The sequence below is a fragment of the Ursus americanus genome, chromosome 19 (assembly GCF_024610735.1).
Source record: "Ursus americanus isolate L20-20 chromosome 19, mUrsAme1.1.p, whole genome shotgun sequence".
NCBI lineage: Eukaryota > Metazoa > Chordata > Mammalia > Carnivora > Ursidae > Ursus > Ursus americanus.
The window spans coordinates 5,714,028-5,739,302 of NC_142145.1; the positions used below are offsets into that span (position 1 = coordinate 5,714,028).

At 38.2% G+C, this 25,275-nt stretch overlaps 1 protein-coding gene across 5 annotated transcripts in view; it reads left to right on the forward strand.

The window, feature by feature from the left end:
- The window catches only part of NETO1 (neuropilin and tolloid like 1), a 121,616-nt gene extending 102,003 nt beyond the window's left edge, over positions 1–19,613 (forward strand). The window contains exons 9-11 of one of the 5 annotated variants that reach the window (XM_087869727.1): positions 2,312–2,870; positions 3,867–3,941; positions 17,708–19,613. In XM_087869727.1, coding sequence (XP_087725853.1) covers positions 2,312–2,870; positions 3,867–3,927 — 620 coding nt within the window. In that variant the 3' untranslated portion in view covers positions 3,928–3,941; positions 17,708–19,613. The other 4 variants (XM_087869728.1, XM_045790263.2, XM_087869729.1 and 1 more) reach the window with 4 other exon arrangements.
- The last annotated feature ends 5,662 nt before the right edge of the window (positions 19,614–25,275 follow it).

Below are 25,275 nucleotides of genomic sequence, written 5' to 3' on the forward strand. Positions count from 1 at the left end.
AAATTCTTGGATGTGAATTTGTTCATCAAATTTGGGAAGTTTTCACCTTTTATTTATTTGAATATTTTTCTGTTATTTTCTCTCCTTCTTATACGCTCAGTCACTATGTTGGTGCAGGTGATGGTTTGCCTCATTTTTCTGAGGCTCTGTTCATTTTCCTGCATCTTTTTACCTTAGTCTTCTTCAGATTGCGTAATTTTCCCTCATCTCTCTGCAATTTTCCCTCATCTGTTTGCTGTTACTTTCCTCTTCCAGCTGAAATGGACTGCTGAGTCACTCAAATGAAGGGTTTCTTTCAGCGACTGTGCCATTCAACTCCAGATTTTTCACTCCTTTGTAATTTTTGTTTCTTCGTTGCTGTTCTGCATGTGATGAGGCCTTATCCTCCTATTTTTCTTTACTTTTTTAACCATTGTTTCCTTTAGTTCCTTGAACAAATTTATAACAGCTTTGAAATCATTGTCGGCTAAGTCTGATGTCTGGCCCTCTCCAAGGCTTTTTCCCCTTGTGTATGAATTGCGTTCTCCTGTTTGTTTACATGCCTTGTGATATTTTGCTGGAAACTCCATGTTAAATGATGTATTGTAGCAATTCTGGATACTGATGCCTCCCTCCCCAGGGCTCGTTGCTGCTATTGTGTTCTTGGGTATGTGTTTGTAAGGGTAGACTTGACTGGCCTGTTTCAGTGATGTCTGTCCCTGATGTTGCTGCATGGAGACCATGCTGTGGGCAAGCATACCATAGCCTTAGATGGCGTTCTCTGACCAGCCTTTCCCTTTTCTGTTTATCTGTTTGTCTGTTGGCATCACACCCAGCTGTTAGTCTCCACTAATTACTGAACAATTGTTCTGTCATTTTGGACAGTTCCCAGGAGTATAAATTGTTCCAAGGTCTGATCCAATGAAGTTCAATTCCACTGGGGGTTCATCTTTGAGTCCAGCCTTTGTGGTTTGTTCTGAACTAGGAAGGCTCTCTTTACCTGTTATTTTCCTGGTGTTTTATGTTAAACTCCTCCCTGTTCTCAGGTCTGGCTCGTTGCTACTGAGGAGCTTGACAGTCTCCTCTTAATCACTTACCAAAACATGGCTGCTGTTTTGGAATTTCCTTAGGCTTGAACTTTTCCACACTGTTCCAAAAATGTAACTTTCTTTGGGCAAAGCTACAGTGCTCTCTGCTCTTGTGGTCTGCCTCCCTTCATGGGCTAAATATCTGCATTACTGCTCTGGGTGTTGAAAGGAGGCAGGGATAGTGACGGACTTCTCTCAGAGTAATACCACTACCTTACGAATAGGGTCCTGGAGGAGGCTGGTAACCTCTGGTCTTCTCAGCTTGCCTCTCCAGGCAGATTGACTCTATGGGTGAGCTTGGGCAAGTGTGATCTGAGACACGCGTTCTCAGCCTGCTGCACCTGGTGTAGAGCTTCCATCCTACCGGTGGTGGCTGGGAGGAGGAATGGAGCACTTGATAACTCGGCCTCTCCCGCCTGGAATAGAGTACCTACCCACACTGTGGATTCAGGGGATGGTGAGAAATGCTTGTGGTTTGCTCCATTTAGGGAGGTACTGTAGCTGTAGGTGGGGAACGTTAGGGAGAGGAAGCCCTACACCATCATCTGAAACCTCCCTAAGTAAGCTTCCATCATGACAAATTTGCATGGCGGTGGGGGTGGTGTAACGGGTTTTAAGGACAGACTCTCACTGTCCTCAAAGAAATTTAGTAAATTTATTTGAATAAGTGTACTTCCATTTTCTGTTTCCATTAGGACAATTTCCAAAACTATATATATTTGTTAATCGTTTTTACCAGTTGTGGTTGTTTCATTGGGAAAAAGGCCCACAAATGGACTCATGCCACCATTCCAGAAGTGTCTGTCATGGTATCAGAATATTGATATTACTGTGAGTTCCGTTATTTATGTCAGGAATAAATTCAAAACTGTGTAGGTAGGGTTGTGTTCCCACTAGTGGGTTTTAGATGTTTTCTTATACCTATGAGAAGAAAAATAATTTACTGCTTTTAACGTTACTCATTTATTTCCCAATGTCATGCTAAAGGTCTTGTAAGATCTTCTTCAAACATATGTTGAAAGTAGGGATGCTGGGCAATGAGAGGTCTGTCTCTAAGGCTAGAAGATAGGGCCCTTGTGAAAAGGGAAACTTCTTGTTTATTTTTAAAGATTTATTCATGTTACTTTAAGCCTGTAAAAATTCTCTGCTCAGTGTACTCCTTTCCATGTGCTTTGACTACGGTATTAATGCGTGGTGGATTGTTTCTTGTTTTGTTTGTTGTTTTCGCTCTCCTCAACCCGTAGAGAAGAGGAAAGCCAGCCTGCTGGACCAGCTCACCAACACCAGTGGGACTGTCATTGGCGTGACTTCCTGCATTGTGATCATCCTTATTATCGTTTCTGTCATTGTGCAGATCAAACAGCCCCGTAAAAAATATGTGCAAAGGAAATCGGACTTTGACCAGACAGTTTTCCAGGAGGTGTTCGAACCTCCGCATTATGAGTTATGTACTCTGAGAGGGACAGGAGCTACCGCTGACTTTGCCGATGTGGCAGAAGACTTTGAGAACTATCATAAACTGCGGAGATCCTCTTCCAAGTGTGTGCACGACCATCACTGTGGGTCACAAGTGTCCAGTACGAAAGGCAGCCGCAGTAACCTCAGCACAAGAGATGCTTCTGTCTTGACAGAAATGCCCCCGCAGCCCGTCAAGCCCCTCATCCCACCCATGAACAGAAGAAACATCCTCGTCATGAAACACAACTACTCGCAAGATGCCGCCGATGCCTGTGACATCGACGAGATCGAGGAGGTGCCCACGACGAGCCACAGGCTGTCCCGACACGACAAAGCCGTCCAGCGGTCAGTATCAATAGATTTTTTGATGACAACTGTAACTTGAGGACAGAAATGCCTCCAGAACATTGTGTTCTATTTGATCTTCATAGTTCAGTTCCTCTTTTTATTAGTGATTTAAACCATAGTGTCTCAATTTTTTCCTCTCCCTTTTCCTTTTCAGTGCTATCCGTGCCCTTCCTAAATCCTGTTTCTATACCGAAGCGTTTGTGTGTGAGCACACACAGACCAAAGATATTTCGTTTATTCCTACACACATATAGTATTTAATTCTACAAAAACGATGGCTTTAAATTATATGATAAATTTGTATTGCTAATTGGCTTCCACATAGTCATGAATTTTGTTCTCACCAATACTTAATATATTTTCAGATATGAAATGATATTTGGAAATAACTGCCTTACCAAGATATTTAACCCATCTCGTTGAATAATTTTAATGTAAAAATAACCTATTTTGCAATATAATGTATTATATTTTTTGTATGAAAATGAAAATACTGAAATCCCTTTTTCCACATATCACACAATACTTACATTACGAATTGCATATAATAGTATGGTATGCTAAAAGACAAAACATTTATATTTAAATGTAGAAAAATAGTAGAAATGTTTGATTCATTTCCCTTTTAACATAAAGATAATATTGTCTGTATCATATTATTGGCCCTAAAATTGGTAAAAATTTTAGGGAAAGAAAATTGAATTTAGAAAATAAAGTCTATTTTAAATCCCCCAATCCAAAATACATAGGTTTTGTTTTGCATGTTTACTAGCATTTAGTTTGTTTTATAAATGGACATACTTTCCCAATTCATTATGCATCCTCAGAACCTAAAATATTTTTAGTTGATTTAATATTTTTGCATGCTGCTGGAAAAAATCTATTTCCACAGTTTAACGAATTTTTAGGAATGCTTTTAAGTAAATATTTGTATGCATATTTATTTTTTGTGCAAATATTACTTTGTTGAATGAAATAGCCATAACATTCCAGGTTCTGCCTCATTGGGTCTCTAAGCAAACATGAATCTGAATACAACACAACTAGGGTCTAAAAAGAAAATTCAAGGTAAGCGAATGCCCTTGGTTCCTTCTCCCACCTTGTTGTATTCTGTTTTGTTTTGTTTTGTTGCAATTGTCTTGTAGATTTTTTTAGGGAATGTGCTATTTATTCATTATCTCTTGAGATAAGTGTTTCATAATATTTCAAAATCAGAAATACACTGGATTCAATGCTGATGGAGTGATGACTTATATATAGTATACATATCTTTAAAATAAATGTTCATATTCTTACCATCAGGCATTGTATTAGAATGCTATTTAAAAAGGATGTTAAATTAACAAGTAAAATTTTACATGTTTTAAGGTTAAAATACAAAAAACTAGTAAACTCTTCAAAAATATCAGAAGAAATGCAAGTTTTTCATAACAAAAACAATTGAATATTGTCTCAATATAACTGAAGTCAACATATAAAGCTGGTTAATTTTCTTATTTAATTTGGCAATATTCTACTCAGACTCATGCACTAAGTATTTGGTGGTTCTTACACAATCTGTGCACTCTTTATTTTTGCATGAATATGTAGCTTATTTCATCAAAGTTAAATGCAGCATGTTATGCCAAATTCTATGATATCAAATTTGAATGCTTAACAAGGTAAAATGTTCCATAAATACTAGCTGTCTGTGTGTATATCTATTTTGTGGTCAAATACCATAAGAGCTTTACTTTTAGCACTTGATAATCTGTATCTATATTAGACTAATTTGTCTCCAATTAAATTTGCTTGACAGCTAAACTCTTCAAAACACTTCAAGCCTATCAACTATTCTTGAATTAGGTGAATGCATTTCCATGCTCTATATTACCTTGATAAATTGGTGTATTTGTATGTGTTTTTCATTGGGAGAAAATGTTTTAACTGTGTTTTATTTTCAGAGAAGAACTATTTATACAAACATGGGGACTGTGAAACGAAAATTCTATAGTGAATTGTGAAAAGTGGACATATTTCTAAATTCATTCCACTGCCTTTATCCAAACTTAAGAATCACAGACATTTGTTATTCCTTCGGCAAGACATCCCTGCTGCACAATGATATGTTCATTTCGTAATTTGGTTGCTGGCCACCAAGTGCTCCTTAGTTTTTAAATACATTTTGAGATTTACTGGAAACTTGAAGAAGAAATTAGTTCCTGATTAAGACAATCCCAATTTTCCTTTTTATTGTTAGTTTCACTTTGTTTCTATGTTGTTTTATGTCCTTGTTATAAAATTGTACGTTGCGTGATACGTGAACAATATGATTTTGGATGAACTTTGTGTTCCATATACATTGTTTTCATTAGATAGACTGCTTGAGAATAGTGCGTTCCTGAGGGATTTTGAACATGCTACAGTTAAGAAGTGAAAATATGGACCATGGAAGCTCCAGCTAGAGGTTTTCTGGACTATAAACAACTATTGTTGTATTATGATTACATGCAGCCAAGAGTCATGGGTAAAAATAACTAGATTGCAATAAGAAACATCTCTCTCTCTCTTTCTTTTTTTTTTTTTTCTCGGTCTTTCCCAAGTGTCCCCAATTTCCTTTTTGTTTTATATCAACGAAAGATAACTAAGTTTCAGAAGAGTTTTTGAAATCAGGTATTTTACCATTCACACCCTTCAACAGAAATGTTTTTTGATTAAGCACTTAGCAATATGACTGAATTGACAGTTTGAGAAAATACCCTGCATGTCAGTACTGGCTATTTGAGTTGGAAAAATATCCTTTTTATTAGACACATTGTAAAAAGCATGCGCTTCTATTGCTTTGTGTCATATGCTTGCTACTTGTAACTTTTTATATAAAGATATATAAAAATGTATAATGATTTCCTAACTGGAGTTAAGAAAAATGTTTTCTTCTATTAGAGTGATAAACAAAAATGACTTACATAAGTGCACATTTATATCAACTCTTTCTACCTGTTAGGCTCTAGGATGTCTTTTAGTATTGAGGCTTACTTCTCCAAATTTGATCTCTCAAATTTTATGGAATATGTTCTCCTTTTAGAATAGGAAAATCTTTTTAAATGCTTTAAAATCACAGGACTTTTTATGACCCAAATTATGCCATTCGGAGTTGTTCTCATACTCAGGCACACATATAATACCCGAAAGCTTACTGATCATGATGTGTTTAATATAAATAAAGTGAAATCATATATTTAATTGCTGCTGAATCATATACACACTCTCTAAAGTTTGATTTAATAAATGGGTACTTTTTAAATATTCAATGTGTATTCTTAGAAAATAAATTCTAAAAATCAGAATTACTACAAATCCTCTTACTAACATCTCCAAAACTGTTGACTTCTACAGAAGTCTGTCCTTCAAATAGTAAAGTAGTCTGGTCTATCACAGTTAAAACTTTGTGACTCAAGCAGGCTTTATAAGCCCATAGGTGAATAACTTGCATACATCTCTGTTAGGAATTCAATTTCATATATGCTACAAAAACAAATAAATGGAGAAGAAAATAAAATTTTATGATAGAAACATTAAAGAATTATCATAGCAATTCTGAATAACCTATATTGAAAAAATGTCAATATGCATAATCACTTCCATGAATGTGATAAACTGATGAATAGAAAAAATATATATTGAACATGATAAAGAAAGATTATTTCTATCATTTTGCTACAGATTTAAACACACCTCTTATGTCATAATTTAGTCTTTAGGATTTGACTTGACTGAATTATTTAATCGCATGCCAACTCTTATGCCCTTTAATTCAAATTTAATGCCTCCACACATTATTTTTGAAGTGATCAGTCATATTTTACTTTCCCTATTTAGAAAACTTCATAGGACCCTTTACAATTTGAATGAATAATCTCAAAAAAGTATGGTATTCATGTCAAGACTTATTTATAACAGCAAAAAAAAAAAAAAGGAAGATAAATTAAGTGACCCACTTTGCCATTCACTTTCCCGATAGCTGTCCACAGGCAGTTCTCCCTAAATATGCACAATGCTTCTGATCTGCTGGCTTATTGCTTAAAAGATATTTGCACCAGAAATCTGCTAATGAAACAACAACAAAAAATCCAACCACACTAAGTAAAGTACTAAAGATGAATTTCTTATGAATATTTAGTACACAACAGCTCCATGGGAAAATAAAAATATTTCAAATGAAGACTAGGTCTCCTCAGTGGTCATACTAAAAATATTTAATAATGGTCATTGACTAATCAGAAGCGAAGGGAGTGATGCCGTGGAGGCAGGGGCCTGGGGCTTCCTGTTGGCCCTCGAAACAGCTCTAGATGCTGGGTCTTGAAAGTGTGGGACTCCACGATATCTGGGAGGCCCCTGGAGGAGGCCCTTTAAAAGCCAGGACTGAAATGTATCCGTCTATTAAAGACTCCTATTTACTGGCACATCAGATCCCATCACCTGAGTATCAGCCTTTGGTTTACATTCAAATGGGGAGATACATCGTAGTTAAGGAATGAGATGTTTCAAGACGTTTAAGATGTTTCAGGATGTTTCAAATCAAGTTATTTTAACAAATAATTATATTTTTTTGATAAAGTGAATTCAAATGTGACTTACACAAGTGCTTCATTAATTCCACAAGATCTTCTCCAAAAGCATAATTACACACTATGTTCGTTAATTTGAAAATAGCTGTTTTCCTTTTATTTCTTTATTTTTGAATTCACTTTCAAAAATTGGGAGACATATCACGAGTCTATGCAACACCTGTGAAACCCTGCTTTCAGCCTCTTACTTTGGTCCAAGTACATTTCAGTTGCCTAACCGAGGATCGGTGTGCTGATTTGGAAATACGATTTTTTTGTACCTAATTTTATATATATGCACTTTCTATGCATCATATTGCAAACTAGACATATGTAATGTTAATTTTCCAGAATTCACTTTCATTTGGTCAGATAATTAAAATGTGGCTATAAACGTAACTGGAGATAAATGTCTTTAGACTTTTAAAGGACAATCCGCATTGTGGAAATGTTGGCTTTTCTGTTTTACATAATTTTTTTTCCACTAAAAATACTTAAATAGGTCTGACACCATAAGCTGTCATTTCTGGTGTTGAATAAACGTAAGCTGTTGCATCAACTTCTTCATTTTTTCCCTTAAGAATTTGGGTTTTCCTCAAATTTGATAGCTTAAAAAAAATCCCACAAATGGATTTTCTTCGACCTCCGAATATCATAATAAATGACAGACTATGATACTGGTTCCTGTTACCTTAATTAAAGTAATGGCAAATAATTTATTGATGTTTTGGTGGTAAAATAAATAATAGCATTTATTACGAAGTTTGTATATTTTAATGATGAAAATGAGTCCTGTCAGATTCCAGCTCTGGAGGGAGGTTAAATAAATAAAATCTGTAAAAGTCTCTGAATCCTAAACGCATATGATTTGAAAAGTGAGTTATAGGTTTTTCCAGCTTCACTGAAGTGAGTTACTATCAATATCATGTCTACTTATTATTCTTTCTCCCCTTTGCTTGTTTCTATCTGTCACACTATGGCACAGAGGGTCCAGCCAACAAATTGTTAGATAGATGAAGAATAGAAGAATCAGGACTTGAATTTATTATAAATCTCTTATCCATTTAGTTAATATTTCCCATTCCTCTCTTAAAAGTTGAAAACAGTAGCAATTAAAATATATTGTAAAAATAGCCAGAGATACGTTTTTATAAATCATCTTGTTCCATAAAGCTGAGGCCCTTCGTTAACATGGATTTGTCCTGATTCATTTTATGAACGAGTTGTTTAAATCGTACTGCAGATTTCTTTAACTGACTAATATCACTTGAATAAATCCAACAGTGTCATGGAAATACCAAACATGGACGACCAATGTCAGACACTCTTAATACTTCATCTTTTTTTTTTTATTGTGGCCTCTGGTTCTGTACTTCCTCATGCATTAATAAAGAAGTAAATGCCCTCTTAATATGCCTTTAATTCCTCAGAGGTAGGAATAATAAACTCTATCTGCTTCAGACTTTTGTCATTTTTGAGGGTCTATGGTTGTTTCCAGAAAATTGTTTATTCCTGCACCAGTACGATTATGTAGTTAAACCACTGCTTTATATTCCTAGTATTGTGCAGTCAGTATATTCTGGTTTGTCGCCAACTTCTGCCTCCTCTCCATGGTCTGAGGCATGCCATTTTACATTGGTCGATTCTTTGAAAAGTTATTTTTTTTGCTCTCCTGATAGTCACAGATGTGGACCCAAAAAGTAACAGTGAGCAGAAAACACAATGTATAAATTATTTAAAAGAAAACATTTCTATTATGTCTTACTACAAAATTTGTACTCTTTGGTCACTTTCTCATGAGTTAAGTTTAATCTCCACACAGCCAGTCTTTTTTGATCCTGTACAATCTATATACTGGGATTCTGCCTAAATGCTTTGGGGATGAAGAAAAGGGCAGCAATCTATTGGGGAACATGAGTAGGGAGCTTCATAGAGGGCGTTTAAAGGAGCTAGATCAGAAAAATGAAGCCCAAAATTATTTGCTAAATTTTTCACCTTAAAAAGCTTACTAGTTGGGGCGCCTGGGTGGCACAGCGGTTAAGCGTCTGCCTTCGGCTCAGGGCGTGATCCCGGTGTTATGGGATCGAGCCCCACATCAGGCTCCTCTGCTATGAGCCTGCTTCTTCCTCTCCCACTCCCCCTGCTTGTGTTCCCTCTCTCGCTGGCTGTCTCTATCTCTGTCAAAAAAAAAAAAAAAAGCTTACTAGTTATCTCCTTCATAATCTTATATGGAAGATAAAATATATTCAATTATCAAGAGAATACAATGCAGATGATTTTTTTTAAAGATTTTATTTATTTAATTGAGAAAGAGAGTGTGTGTGCAAGCATGTGCAAGCAGGGGGAGGAGCAAAAGGAGCAGGGAGAGAGAATCCCAAGCTGACTCCAAGCCAAGCCTGGAGCCTAACAAAGGCTGGATCTCAGGACCCTGAGATGGCGACCTGAGCCGAAACCCAAGAGTCAGCTGCTTCACTGACAGAGCCACCCAGGTACCCCCAGATGATGATTTATAATAAAGAAGTTGATAGCGTAAATATGGGTTACAAATATCATCTCAAGGGAATCAAGAAAGGCTTAATGAATAGTTGTCCTTTTAAGCAGATCTTGAAGGTTGGAGACCATCAAATCGTGGGGCAAGGAGAGATTTTCACCTAGAGAAATTGGAGCAGGGAGTAGCTGGGAGGCTACGTATTTATTTGAGTTAGCTGAAGTGTAGGAGTGGACCAAAGGAGAAATAGTAAATATAGTTGGAAGAGTAGGTTGGCATTTGCATCATGATTTCTGAGCTCATGTAGTTTCATCTAAAGGAATTCATATTTTATTACAAGGAGAATATTTTAATGTTTCTTAGCATGATATGCTTTATGAATTATACTTTAAGTCAAATCCTCTGACAGCAGTATATTTGTTCAATTGAATGAGACCAGAATAAGTAAAGGAAATTAAAACAATAAAACACAAAACACTAAAAAAGAATAACTGAGGGTCAGCTATCCAGAAATATCTGTTTTGCTTTTCTATTTATTTTCTGCCATATTTTTTAACTCTCAAGGTTATGATTGGCGAACTGACCAACCCATCGAGCCCTATGTGCCAAACACCATTCGGAGTGTTTTATGATCAAGTGTTCTATTGGTCATTTTAGCCGTCCTAACACTAATAATAACAATACTTGTTGTTGTGGAGGTTGTTGTTGTTAATTCCATTGTACATATGAGGAAATTGAAGAGAGTTTTCTATTAACTTTTCTAAGACTGCATGATGTGGAGTGATGAATTCAGCACCAGCCCTATTCTGATTAATGCCCGAACCAGCCAGCAATCCTCACCCACGTGCATAAGGCTAATAGTCAACACAGCACTAGTTCGTATTCATAGTAACCCCATAGTTTTGTGTCTCCTCATCTGTAAAGGTATATATTATAGCAACTTCTCCCCACCCGGTAGCATGTAAGGATCAAATGACAATGCATTGGAAGATATTTTTATATCCTATAATACATTTTAAATATGTGGTTTTTCCCAAGTCACGTGTAAACCTCATTTATGATCAGCAAGGAACAGGCATAGCATCTATAACGAGCAGTAACGAAGAATGATTTCCAGCCTTCTTGTCTTCACAGTGAAATGTCTGACTTCCAGACCCCACTTACTGTTATTCCCTGGAACGAGGTTTTCTCTGATGCTTATTTTATTATATTATTTTACGGAACTCTGCAGCTTCTAAGTGACCCCAAAAGCCCTAGTCATCAAGTACACACAGAAATACCAACACTTGAAAGAAAATCCCATTTTCAATCCCAGACAATTGTTTGATATAAATTTGCATGATATAATTAGTGGATCAGTGAGCATATAAACAGTTATATAGAAAATTGCAGTCTCCAGGCCTCAATTATGATAGAAAATGTGGTATACTGCCCTAAAAATAATGCATCCTTTTTGAACAGGAAAAATTCAAATTCAAACTTCAGGTTCACTTCATACTACGTATGTGCTCTTAAAAATAGCTGTTTGAACCCTCATAGAACATAGTCAATGTGGGTCTGTTAAATGAGCAAATGAGTAGAAAAATTACACATAAGAAGTAACTAAATTTCTTTATTTGTCACAGAAGCATGGTCCTGACTTGGTACCTGGCCTATATTTATTTAGCCCGTCCTTCTAGAAGTTATAGAACTCAGCGGATTCTAAAGTAAGCCTGAAGAAGTGCTATTTCATAACCAATGTGACAGGCACACTAGCTTTAAAAAAAAAAAAATTAATCAGCAGGTTGTGGTTTCTGAAGAAGCACGCACAGAATACAAATGGTAAACAAAAATGGTAAATTTTGAAGCACAAAAACAGGATAACATTTAAATAGAATTGCTTGAAGTACGTATCAATTCAGTATACTTAGGAACCATGGGGCGTTCATGATTTTTAACTTCTCACATATGCTAACTTTAGGAATGAAAGTGTCTTTTTTAAAATATCACTCTTTAAAACGCAGCTTTTCCAAGTGGATCATCATTGTTAAGATGTATCCTATGAACACATTTTCCTATAATATATTTGCCCAACTTTCTGAAAGGACAGTCCTTATGTGTTAAAAATGACTGCATCATTAATTGATAATAAAGTATTTTATAAAATGTTAATGCAGTTGGGAGAAAACACTCTCTACTCCCTTTCTTATAGCCAAGTTTTTTCTCCCATTTATTTTGAGACTTTTCTAAAATACGTAGGTATTTTCTGGCCAGACGCTTATCCTTTCGTCTCTTGTAAATAAGTTGATTTCCTTAAGGACTATGTGTGTTGGTGAGATAAACTATCTCACCTTCAAATTGACGGCTCTGAATGACCAGGCCGGGACTCTGCACGCCGGTCATTTCCTCTGCCAGCTGGTCCCCACTCAGATCTCCTAACGGGGCAGTAGAGGAAGATGGAGCCAGCTGAAGACCTCAGAGACTTACTTGCTGTTTGCTTCCTGCCCTGGTCAGCTTCATCCAAGCATCCTCGCTTGGATTCAACAGCAGCTTCAGCGGCTTTTGGGCCTTGGAGACCACGCCTCTAGCATCCCTCAGATGTACCTGCAGGAGCCAGCGTGCCCTGCTCAGACCGCTGAGCCCTGTCCGCAGGACCCCTTCTAGATTCTGGTTTACGAAAACCTCAGTTTGTTCCCATTGTTTCCTGAGTCTGAGGGCTGGTCAGCCTTCACATAGCTTATGGTCTTTATTCCCTGTTTGTTTTCCTGGCCTTCCAACCATTGCAACAGATTCCCTTTATAACACTCCCTGTCGATGTATCTGGTATGTTTTCTGTTTTACCAGCTGGAAGATTCTGATGAATTTTAACTGGCATTCTTGTCCTTGCTAAGAGCATTCTAAAGTTCTTCCCTGAGATTCTTTTGTTTACCTTATGAAACTTTGCCTACTTAAATTTCAGATGCTGGCTCAATTGTTTCTGAAATATGAGTTCTGTAGTACGAACTATTAAAATTTATGTGACTGCAATGCATATGTTGATAATAAACAGGTGTTCCCTTTCATGGGGTGGGTATTCTCAGTTCTTGTTGGGATTTACAAGGATGGGGGGAGAGATATCATTTGTAGCGACATGACACTGAAATGAAAATCATCATGGATCCTCTTTCTAATTTATATTCCGGACCTAGCCAGCTCCAGGCAACTTCTTAATTCATTTATGTGCACCATAATCAATTTCTGTGGATCGTTAAATTTTACTTTATTCTTCAGGAATAAAGTTTTTGTCAAAACGGTTGGACAGTTTTGGCCTACTGATGCCTTCAGGAGAGCCTAGAGACCCTGCTCTGGTCTATTAGAAGTTTCAGAGCATTTCCTAGGGACTAATAACTTAAATTTGAACTAATCAGCCACAGAGCTTGGCAAGTTAAAATTTTATAACTTCAGTTTTTCACAGGGAATGACTTTGAATCTAATCACCTGGTGGTAAGAATTTTAATCTCTCTAAGTCAACCACCACCAAACTTTTATCTCAAGGGAACAAGGAGACAGCAAAATGTGGTTGATAGGTGAACTGAGTAATCTTGACTCAGTCTGTGGTCTATTTAAATTGTGATTTTCTACAGTTTGTGATTATCCAGGGGGAAGAGATTCATTTTTCTGGCTTAATCAGATGAAACCATAACTTGTTATGATAAACCCATTTCATACAAAAAATATTCTTGACACTACTTAAATTTAGACTTTTCCCAGAACACTCACATGTATTTACCCCTGCTTTCCTAGTAAATCTAGCCCATTCGGCCATTTCTGAAGGCAAAGAAAGAACAGGCTTTATCCCAAAGGAGTGATAACCAGCAAAACTGTAGCTCTGCATTCAAGTGTTAAGAATAAGTAACAGTTGCTCAATGTTCAGTTTGTGTGAGACACTGTTCTAAGTATTTCACAGGTATTTATACAGTTCATCCTCACAACAACCTTACAAGGTCGCTAGTATTAGCTTTATTTTACAGATGAGAAAAAAGAGGTCCAAAGAAGTTACATATCATTCCCAAGATCATGTAACTAATACATTGTAAGGCCTGGATTTAAACTTTGGAAGTCTGGATAAGGAATCCACAGTCTCTCTCTCTCTCTCTTTTTTAAAGATTTTATTTATTTGAGAGAGACACAGCACAAGTGGGTAGGGACAGAGGGTGAGAAAGAAGTAGGCTCCCTACTGAGCAGGAAGCCCGATGCGGGACTCGATCCCAAGACCCTGGGATCATGACCTGAGCCAAAGGCAGATGGTTCACCGACTGAGCCCCCCAGTGCCTACGAAATCTGTAGTCTTAACCGTGAATCAAATTGCTTCTCATTGATTTCTCACTTATTGATTTTAATGAATGGGAAGGAAAATATTAGTCACTGATTTAAAGCCACTCTTTCTAACCTCGTGAGTACTGAGGCAGGAGAGACAAGGATCAGGTGATGGAAATAACATAGTCAATTCTCCTTGAAAGCATGCTTTAGGAATTCCCATGGGGATATTGGAGAAAAATAATGGAGAATCTTTATCTACGATAACATTTTAGTACAATGTACTTGGTCTGCCTAGGTTGTTTATGGTAAATGAATTTAGAATTTGTGGATTTTTGTACGGTACGAGACCTGCTAAAAACTGTTAGAGTCAGCATGTGACTATCTCAGTAATAAATGACTATGTTTCATAACAAAACTGTGTTTGTGTAAGCAGTGCCCTACATGCATCACTTAGGGGGTTCCTGTTCACGAAGTGTGTTGGGGTCCTCCTACTACGCTAATAAGGCACCAGGTGAATTCAGTTGGTACAACCATGCTTCCGCACCTGTCAGATTTAACTCATAGTTACCCATAGTCTTTGAATTATTGGTAAATTTTGATTCTGTGTGAGATATGTGATTCTTGTAAGTCTGATTTGAAAGTCTGACTTTTTTGCTTTCTCAAGGAATTTTGTACAGTTAAAACTCTTTTGGAATTCCAGAAGTTCGATGCCAAAGTTGAACACTCCTTTGGCTTGTGTGGGTGGTTACCACCAGCTCTGTTAATTTATTCAACAAACACACCACAAGCAATAGCAGCTCGCTCAATAAATATTTGTTGCATCCATATTGGGTGCATGGAGCCGTTTTAATCACAAAATGGACAAAAAGATTCACTTTGTGTCCCATAATCTAGGTGAAGGAAACATAAACTAAAGAACAAAGGAAAGCAATAACAATAAAAATCATATGGCATGTTGTGACTGTGCCTTGACAAAAAATGGAATAAAATAAGGCTATTAGGAGATGAGAGCATTGAGATACAGATTTGGCCTTTAATGTGGAAACGGCTTGGGCGGCATTTCTGTGAATGTGATGTTTGAGCACAACCTTAATGGAGTAAAGTAGTGAGATTGTCAATATCTGAGGGAAGAAATTTTCTGGCGGGAGTGTGCTGGGTGTGCGTGAGAAGACACCATGGTGGGGACAGAGCAAGAGAGACACAGTTGGAAGCGGGAGGGCAGTGGCCAGGATTGAGATCGGGTAGGGTTAATCAAGCAATGCTTGCAAATACAAATTTTGTCCGGACGGAAATGGGAAGCCACTGGAGGGTTTTGCCAGAGTGCTTGTTGTCACGGTATGGCTCTGCTTTTCCTGCTCTGCTCTTGTCTGCTGTGTTGAGAAGAGTCTGTGAAGGAGTAAGGGGGAAGTCAGTGAGCAGGAGGAAATTCAACAGTGCAGCTGAAGCAACTGTGGCCTCTCTGTTAGGGTACAGCCGGGAAAACCAAAGCCATGTACATATTTAAGGCATTAAAACATATATAGGAATTAAGAGCTTAAATAATAACCTTTAGAAAACCTGAGGAGCAAAGGTCATAGAAGCTTCATGAATGCCCTTAGTCTGATGAAGCCTGAAGATTCTTCAATTCTCAAGATTCTCTGGAAAACGCCCCAAACCTGTTTGAGTCTGTGGAAGTCGAGTGGGGAGGGTAGTTCTGAGAGAACACGCCCGCACATATGTGCGTATCATACATGCATCTGGCTGCGCGTGCCTTTGGAGAATAATGGCCTCCCATCTCTTCCGCCAGAGGAATCTTGCAGAGTGCTCATTACCGACAAGTCCTGTCCTTCATTTGTACTTTCTAAAATTCCTGAAATTGGAATTATTACCTGTTTGTAGTATTGCTTTCAAAGTAATTTTCTTTTCAGGTGTCATTCATTATTCAATGGTTTGGTAGAGGGGGAAGATAAATACTGTATGGTCACACTCTGTCCTCCATAAGTAGGAGTTCATGGAACGAATTTCATTATTAAAAAAGTAACCGGTTTATTTTTATATCTTTCTTTCCTACTAGTGTACTAGCTTTTTGAGGAAAGTAGAAATCCTTTTCATTTTTGTATCCCCAGAATAGCACTTTCCTGGAATATCCTGGATGCCCAATAAATACTTTTTGATTGAATGAAAAACTTTTCCATAATAAGAGGAAACATCAGAGGGCAAATTGAATGCTAACATACCGAAACAATCAATATGGACTAGTGAAGAGGTGTCTATTAACGTGATTTACACTAGAGAAATTACCCATACGAAATTATGATTCAAATTTGAGTGAGTTTGTGAAGGAAGTATAGGACACAAAGAAATGTGAAGAGCAGAAAAATATATAAGAAGCAAGATTTTTTTTAAAAAAGAAGGTATACAGGGCACCACAAGGCTTAAAACAGCTGTGGATTATTTTGAGTATACCATTTAATTTTTTCTATTATTATTATATTTAATCAAGGGAATCAACTATTCATGGTGGACTTGGGAAGAAAAGATTAGAGATTTATATTCTCAAGATTTACCAAGTATAATTGAATTGATATGCTTGTATTTTTTTCAGATATCATTACACTTTTGGTGCAATACTTTGTAGATAGACAGCTCAATCTTCTTGTCAAGTTCTGAAAGGATATATCTAAGGACTATCCAAGAAAACATTTTGGAAATTGTGCTTATTAAAAAAACAGCAATGCAATTACAACAAAACCCTTTTAGAACCGGACTCGATGCTGTTGCTTTCCATGGAGCACTCTCACTGTCCCTGATGGTCCCGGGCAGGTTAGAACACGGCAGAAGCTGGAGCTCAGTCACAGCAAAGGCAAGCAACACACACATCTGTTAGGAGGGTCTGGTTTTCAACAATAGACACTTAGTTTTCTCATGTCTTAGAGTAAGCATTCATCATGAACATGACAAGTTGCTACGAGTAAGATAAGGTTAACTGTAAAGAAGATTCTTGGACACACATTGTTTTGTTTAATTGTATCCTGACTGTCATTCTGAAGGAAGATATTATTACGTTCTTCATTTTACAGGTAAGTAAACTGAATCTTAAAAGAAGTCAACCGATTTATCTAGTTCGCAGAGCCAATAAAATGGAGGGACTCCCACACTCTAATCTAGGCTTCCTACTGACACACTTATTTGCTACCGAAGTGCAGACTTCACATACTGAGCCCCAGGGATGTGCTAATGCTTGATATACGTTTTCCAATTCAACCCTTGGATCCACATTACTGGGGGGTATGAGTAGCCCTGGGCTTTTTCTGGGCGGATTGATGCTCAGTCATGTTTAATGACCAATGACCAAGAAAGAATTTAAAACCATTTGGAGGGTAAAAGCAAAGCAAAACAAAAGCAAAACAAAACAAACAAAACAGTTATATGTATGCATCCTCAACTCTATGAAAACTGTTTTTCCCCATATCGGTAGTTATTTGTTTGGTTTCTCTTTACAGGAATTATGTTGGATTGTCTTATTTTTAATGAAGCACCACCAACACTCTCTACCAGGACTGCAAACTAGGTTTGGAAAGTATCCCTTCCCTCTCTGGCTGACTTGGAGTTTGTCAATGAGAGGAACTCACAAAGGATTTGGAAGGGAAGACAGAGCGGAAGTCATTCTTCTCGGGAGGTTGCCGCGGACAGATGCAGCAGCTTCTGGACCACATCTACGAGCTCCCAGGTCTCCATCACGGTGACGGGATGTGGAGGCTCCAACAATGTCCATGAGCTCTGGCTTCTCTCCAGTCCCCAAGCTTCAGTCCTCAGTCCTCAGGGACCGCTTCTCCAACCCTACAGCGGCTGCCCTTCCAGACTTTTACTAGCTATCTATTCTCACACCTGTGGGATCCCCAACTCCCATACTAAATTCCTCATTCTCATAACGCTACAGAAATTCTATTTTCCTGACTGAACCCAGACCAATACATGTGGAAGATTTGTCCTGTGGCCTAATCCAAACTGTGTTATTGCGGGTAAAGGTGCGGAGATTCTTGGCCCCTGGGTGGAACACACTTGAAATTTTAAAAATTATGTATATTGCAATAAGTTCACTTAATTCTACCCAGTTGACTGTGGAGGGGAGGGAATGATAGAAGACATCGGAGAAATAATTAACATGGGCAAATAAGCCTGTGGAAATGGTAAGGTGAATGTTTATCCTAATTGCTTTTACTGGTCACATAGTGCCATTAGGAGAACAGGAATGACATGTATTGGCTTTAACGTGAAGGGGACCACACACATAGGCCAAAGGATGTTGACATTGTACAAGAGAAAATGGGAACAGTATGCTACTCAATATCTAGAAATGAGACTAAGGACTTAATGTGTTGATAATGATATTGGTATATTATATATATTGACTATATTTTTAAAAGTCTGTACTCTAGAAAATGTACTTAACTTTTTATTATCAATATGGCTACCATTTGTTGAGTCTATACAAAGTTTGAGCCCATTGAGTTTATAAGAAATTACCTATATTTTTTGTGATAGGTAACGTAGCGTAAGCATATGCAAATAACATGTTCAGGTAAGCATATGTTTTAAAAACCTGGATTTTAAAATCATAGGTCATCAATATAAGGTCTTACTACACACCAAGGGGCAGCATATTAAACTATGGTGAGGAGAAAAGCAGCTTCTTGTGTGCAGGGTACACACACCTCAAACATACGCTGTCATAAAGATTAATGCAGAGGACGCCCTGTGAAAACGAAACCTGCTATTCAGTGTTCCTTATGAGATTCAGCCCCATCTATCAATACCCACCAAATAAAGATTAACAGCCTTCTCTCTGTTACAGATGTTACTTCTTCTGGCTATGTCTCTGAGAGATAAAAGAATCTTTATCCATAATACGGCTGCAAGTGTATTATTGAATAGAATGACTATTAAATACATTGTTTGTATACACAACTACATCATTTGACTCTTAATAATCTGATCCAAACAGTGATATACCATGCTGCCAATCTGTGGCTAAAACAGATTATAGACCACATTTTGTTAGACGCCAGTGAATACTGATTTTTGAATTCAAAATATGATTTATTGAGTATAATATTTCCAAAATAGCATGAAGAAAAACTAGATCTATGGTATGGTAAATGGGTAGTGAACCTTTCCCACAGTGTCACACAGAATGCATCTGGAGCCGATTCCCAATTCAGAATGTCGCTTACAGTGACAACAGAGGCACCTGGTTTCTGCCGCTCTCACTTGAAATGGGGAAACTCTCGCAAGCATCATGAATGGCGATGAGGTGCACAGATGTCCAAGAGGAGACTTACCTGGCAGTTCAACAGCGTCATGCCCAGTTTTAATGTATAAACTTAAAGAATAAAAGAACTGTCTCAGAAAAAAAAAATCGTTCTTGTGTTCTTGCGAGATTCCTGTCTTGGGTACTGGATTTTGCTGCTTCTACAATATTCACTTTCCCTTGTGGTTTGACCTTCGTTTTGGCTGAAACCCCATCTGTCACTGGTCAGCAGTCAGTTCTCAGAACCCGCATTCCTATATCCCTGTTGGGTGGTGCTCACTCCTGTTTCTCAGCCCACCTCCCCCTGAGATAAGCATTACTCCAATGGGCCAACAATTAGTATAGGAAACACCCCTCCCTCTAGATGGAAAACTCCATGGAGAGCAGAGTGTTGTTTGTTTCAACTACCTCCCTATATACACTATTCAATACAGCTCCAGGAACACAGCAGGCTGTCAATGGTGATGTGAATATATAAACGACTTAGATAAAATATTTTTTAAATAACGATTTGTTTCTTTTCTTCTCTCTCTCCCTTCCTCCCTTCCTCCCTTCCTCCCTTCCTCCCTCCTTTCCTTCCTTCCTCCCTCCCTTCCTCCCTTCCTTCCTTCCTTCCTTCCTCCCTTCCTCCCTTCCTCCCTCCCTTCCTTCCTCCCTCCCTTCCTTCCTCCCTCCCTTCCTTCCTCCCTCCCTTCCTTCCTCCCTTCCTCCCTTCCTCCCTTCCTCCTTTCCTCCCTTCCTTCCTCCCTCCCTCCCTTCCTTCCTTCCTTCCTTCCTTCCTTCCTTCCTTCCTTCCTTCCTCCTTCCCTTCTCTTTCTCTCTTTCTCTCTTTCTCTCTTTCTTTCTTTCTTTCTTTCTTTCTTTCTTTCTTTCTTTCTTTCTTTCTTTCTTTCTTTCTTTCTTCTTCGTATCAAGGGACCTTGTAGCTTCCAGCACCAGGGCATATTTCTTCTATAACAGTCATCTTGGCAGCACTAAGATATGACCGATGAACTCAATGGCTCATGCAAACAAGCATTTGTTTCTTGCTCTCCTTACATGTCAGAGGCAGTGGGTTGGCTCCTCCAGCTGTGCTCCCCATGTTTCTCACTCTGGAAGTTGGTCTGGAGGAGAAGCTTTTATTAAGGACTTGCAATTCTCATTGGGGAGGAAAAACAAGAGAGTTGGAAGACATTCAAGTGATATTTCCGCAGTTTCTGCTTGGTATTGGTTGACGCAATGTTTGTTACATCCCACTAGCCAAACCTGTGACATGGCCAGACCCAGAATCAGTGGGGAAGAATGTTAAATGTCTTACAAAGAAAAGGGGAGCAGGTCATTGGAGACAGTGATGCAATCCACCTCACCTCTCTATAAAATTTCTCCTGTAAAGTATGTTTCAGAAAGTAACCCCCATTTTAAGTGTGACTTTCAGGGACCAGCGTTTGTTATTCAAAATGTTTAATTAAAATCATAGAAATTAGAAAGTACTTTGGCATCAAACACACTGAATTCGAGCTTTATAAAGAACATATCTGTGATGGCGATAAGTTTCATAGTTACTTGCCCTCTCTGCATCTTAGTGTCAGGGTACGTAAAAAACATTGAAATAAGTTATCTACCTTATAAAGCTTTCATGGAAATTATATTATAACTTGCAAAAAATTTCCGAGGACAGCTCCAGACCTAGAGCCGCACCTCCCCCCTCTTCTCCTTTGTCTGAAACATCTTTACGCTGGAATAAACACTTAGCTTCACTGCCTTGCCCAGTACATGTTGGCTCCCTGAAATCTACCTTCTCTTGGCATTTTTAACACGAACACACCTAAGCTACTTATCATCAACTGGCTTTGGTACTGAAAGCCGGGGGTTTGTTTCCACCCCAGGGCTTGGGGCTCAGTAGCTTCTATATCTACCCTCAGGCAATGTATTCTCCCAACCCATAGGATTTGGTATACAGAAAGGAGTGGTTTTCTTTTTCCTTCTTAACTCTGGAGATCTGCGAGGTCACTGTTAGCTCTTCCTCCCTTTCCTCTATCCTTCTTCGTAACAAAGACATTGAGAAACTTACGTAAGGATATAGTTGCTGGCAACAGGAAACTCAACTTTTCAATTTTGTTCTTCAAGAAGAATCTCTCTTCTCTCCCACCCACATTCTTTTAAAGCGTCTCAGAATAAAGTGACTGTTTGTACTGTCTTCCAACTTGAATAATCTGACAGATTGCTTCTGAAATGAGTCTTAACTTAAATCAAAATACGAAACTTTAATTAACAAATGGAAAATGCTGTACATATGGATTTTGCCCAGCATCATGACAATTTCCTCTACGGCTTGTCAGGCTCTTGGTAAAAATCAAGAGTGTTTGCTAGTTTGACTTTTGACCAGCAACAACAACAAACATATTTATGGCAAATATATAAAGTGTTATAATGCACATGTATAATTACATATGTACATTTCATACATACATAACCAAGTTTAGCAATAAAGTGATTTAATTGTGTTCATGTAAACCTGTCTCATTTTTTTTTTGTATTTCAGAAAATATTTATTTGGCCACTTAATCTTTCAGTCAGGCCTTTGTACATTAAATTGATATTTGTGTATTTACAGCCTCTGTATTAGACACTTCTGAGACCTAGAAATGTAGATATGATCATTCATGATCTCATGAGGAAGACAGGTAAATAGATCATTACAGTACCACAGATTCAAGCTACATAGAAATGTTAAGCATCAGTATTTATATAATATAGCATAAATTGAGTATTGTGAAAGCAGTAGTTCCATATGAAAATTAAAAAGATAGGCTTGTACAAGCCTGAAATTGGTCTTTTTTTTTTTTTTTAATACATTGCCTTCCTGTGACCTCACAATGACAAACTTCTTTGGCAGTGGCAAGATTCAAATACAGTTTGCCAGGCAATAAAGCCTATGCCCCTGAAGTGACTCTTAAGCTGGGAGTCAAAGGAAAATATGAGGAGTTCTCCAGGTGAAGGGGCTTGGCGAGGCCCTTCCAGGGAGGAGTGCTGCCAGTAGCTGTAAAAGGGGGCAGTCTGTTCCAGATGCTCTGCCCGGGAGGTGAGACCAGACAGTAAGTAGAGGCCAGGTTGCGCACTTCTCATCGTGATGGTCTTGCTCCAATTACCGTCTTGTAAATTAATATATTCACTCACCGTTCATTCTTGCAACTCAAACTTTGCTGAGTGCCATGCCAGATCTGAAGAGACAAGGATGCACCAAAAGAGAGCGGTTCTCTAACTTTGGGAAGCTTGGGATCACTAGCAGGGAAGAAAGTCAGCGGATATTCACACAAACTAATGCAACACCATGGGGAGAATGAGATCATGTTCTCAGAAGGTTGATGCGAGAGAAAACACCCTGGGAAAGCCTGAGTTTAGTTAGTCTGAACCAGCTGAATCTCAGTGATGCTCTTGGTCTCTGAATATGGAAATCACCTAAACTTCTGTCACTTGCTGGGTAGGGTATTCTGGATCCATTTTCAAAGCAGCCATATGCCATTAATGCTGCCCCCAGGCCCCATCTCTTGTCATGTGGACTTCAAAGGTTTTTTGAATGTTCCTTTTAGTTTCAATCAGTTCAGACTACAGTTGATCAAATTTCAACAAAAAGAATCCCTCTTTAGTATCTTTGAAGGTTCTCCTGCCCTTCCTTCCTCAGTCACCACATATATTATTTCCCATTAATTGCCATTACTGACATTCACACATATACATTTTCTCAGTAGACATCCTAGATTAATTTACCTTCCTTTTGATGAGGAACATTCTGACCTAAATGTTTCTTTGGTGCCAAACTGGCATTTCAGAGACCCAGTTTCATTACAATAACTTCTCTTTTAACCTGGGGACTTTAGGACCATCTTACCTCCTTCTTCTGCCAGATTAACTCTTGGCAATCCCTCAGAAGGTTCACTGTCCTTCTTGCATTCCAGAATATGCCTGCCTTTATCAGTCTGGGGTGGCCACCGCTGTAGTCTGCTCTCAGAAACTTGAATTCATGTATCGTAGCATGTCATCGCAATGACAGGTTTTGTTGGTTATTTTTCTCCATTGTATTGGAATATTTGAGATGAAGAATGGTCCTATTTAATCAGTAGAATCCAGCAAAATGTCTGATGCAGATTATGTCTAAGAAGTGTTTGTAGAATTTATTAGCAAATTTCTTCCACCCCAGATTTAAGTCAAAATTTTATTAAGCACTCTAGTCACGATTTCTTGCACGTCTCTTCCAAAAGTGCTCTCTGTTATGAATAATTATCTTGCATTATGTATGAGTAGACACTTTTTATCAATTAACCCATCTGAACTGCATTACCATGTGAGAGGGAGTGGTTGGATCTATTTGTTTTTCTGTCATAGAAGTTTCCCAAGAATTAGGTGGATGCTCCAAGGTTCTTAATCTCTTTTGGAACCTGAGGAGTAAAGCAGTATCTTTCCAGAGAAATAGCAAAGTGAATTTAAATTAAAAATTCTTCCCTAAATAACTACATTGCTGGTCAATATTAATCATACTAATTATAGTATTCATTGTATAAAGATGATTAGGGTCTTGGAGGAGATAATGAAAATACGTGGTTTTAGAGAATGCAGATTTCAGGGGACGAGAGGGGGCAAAACAGTAAAGCTTCAGTATAGGAATTAGCATACCGAAGTCCTATTTCCTTATTAACTTCTATTTTCTTCAACTCAAATTATTTTTTTAAGGTTTTATTTCTTTATTTGCAAGAGAGAGAGGGAGAGAGAGCACGAGCAGGGAGAGGAGCAGAGAGAAGGGGACAAGCAGATGCCCCACTGAGCGTGGAGCCCGAGGCCCAGCTCAATCTCATGACCCTGAGCATGACCTGAGCTGAAATCAAGAGTCGAATGCTTAACTGAGCACCCAGGTGCCCCCAACTCCTTATATTATTAACAGCATTTATTCCATTTTTTTTGGTGACTTATTTATGGAACAAATGGAATTGTAATAGATACAAATCTTACTTCTTTCTTTAGCATGAGTAAAAAGGGCAGGGATCACTTTTAATTAATTTACATTATTTACATTACTAAGCATAGTGCCGTTGCATTGATCATTTATTACCATTTTCATTTCTTACCTTTTCATTTCTATCCCTTCGCAGCTTTCCTGCCACCAAAACAACGGAAATGCTGCAGTCCTGGAACCATGATCATCAGGGTGACACGTACGACTATTACAAATATTCCACATATAAAAGTCCTGTCCTCTGGGCCACCTCGTTAGGGTGACCACACGGACTGTTACCAATATTTTGTGTGTATAGCTGTTCTACATAATGCATTTTGTATGTAATGTACTTTTTTGTCCCTTATTGGGGATATTTAATTATTTATAGACATTTATAAATAATTGGGGTGATCTAATGGCCAAGCCAGTCTGTGAGTGGCTCTAATTAGCTCCCACCAAGGTGGTACTCAGTGTTGTCTAGACATAAACTAACATTTTTACATTTCTTTTGCTTTCTAGTCTTTGCCAAAAGCTCGCTCCCTTCTCTGTCTTCATGAATGACAGTAACCGGAAGCAAAGGGGGAGCACCTCTGTGCCCTCTAATAAAAGGAAACTCCATCAAATGATCTACGTAGCGTAAAGTAAGCCGAGAGTCATCTGGTGCAAACCACTGGCTTTACAGATGAGAAATCGGAAGCCAGAAAGGTCAAGTTCCTCCCCGAAGTTCTCTCACAAGATCAGAGAATACCACCTCCTTCCTTCTAATTGTCAGTTCGGTGCTGTCTGCCGAA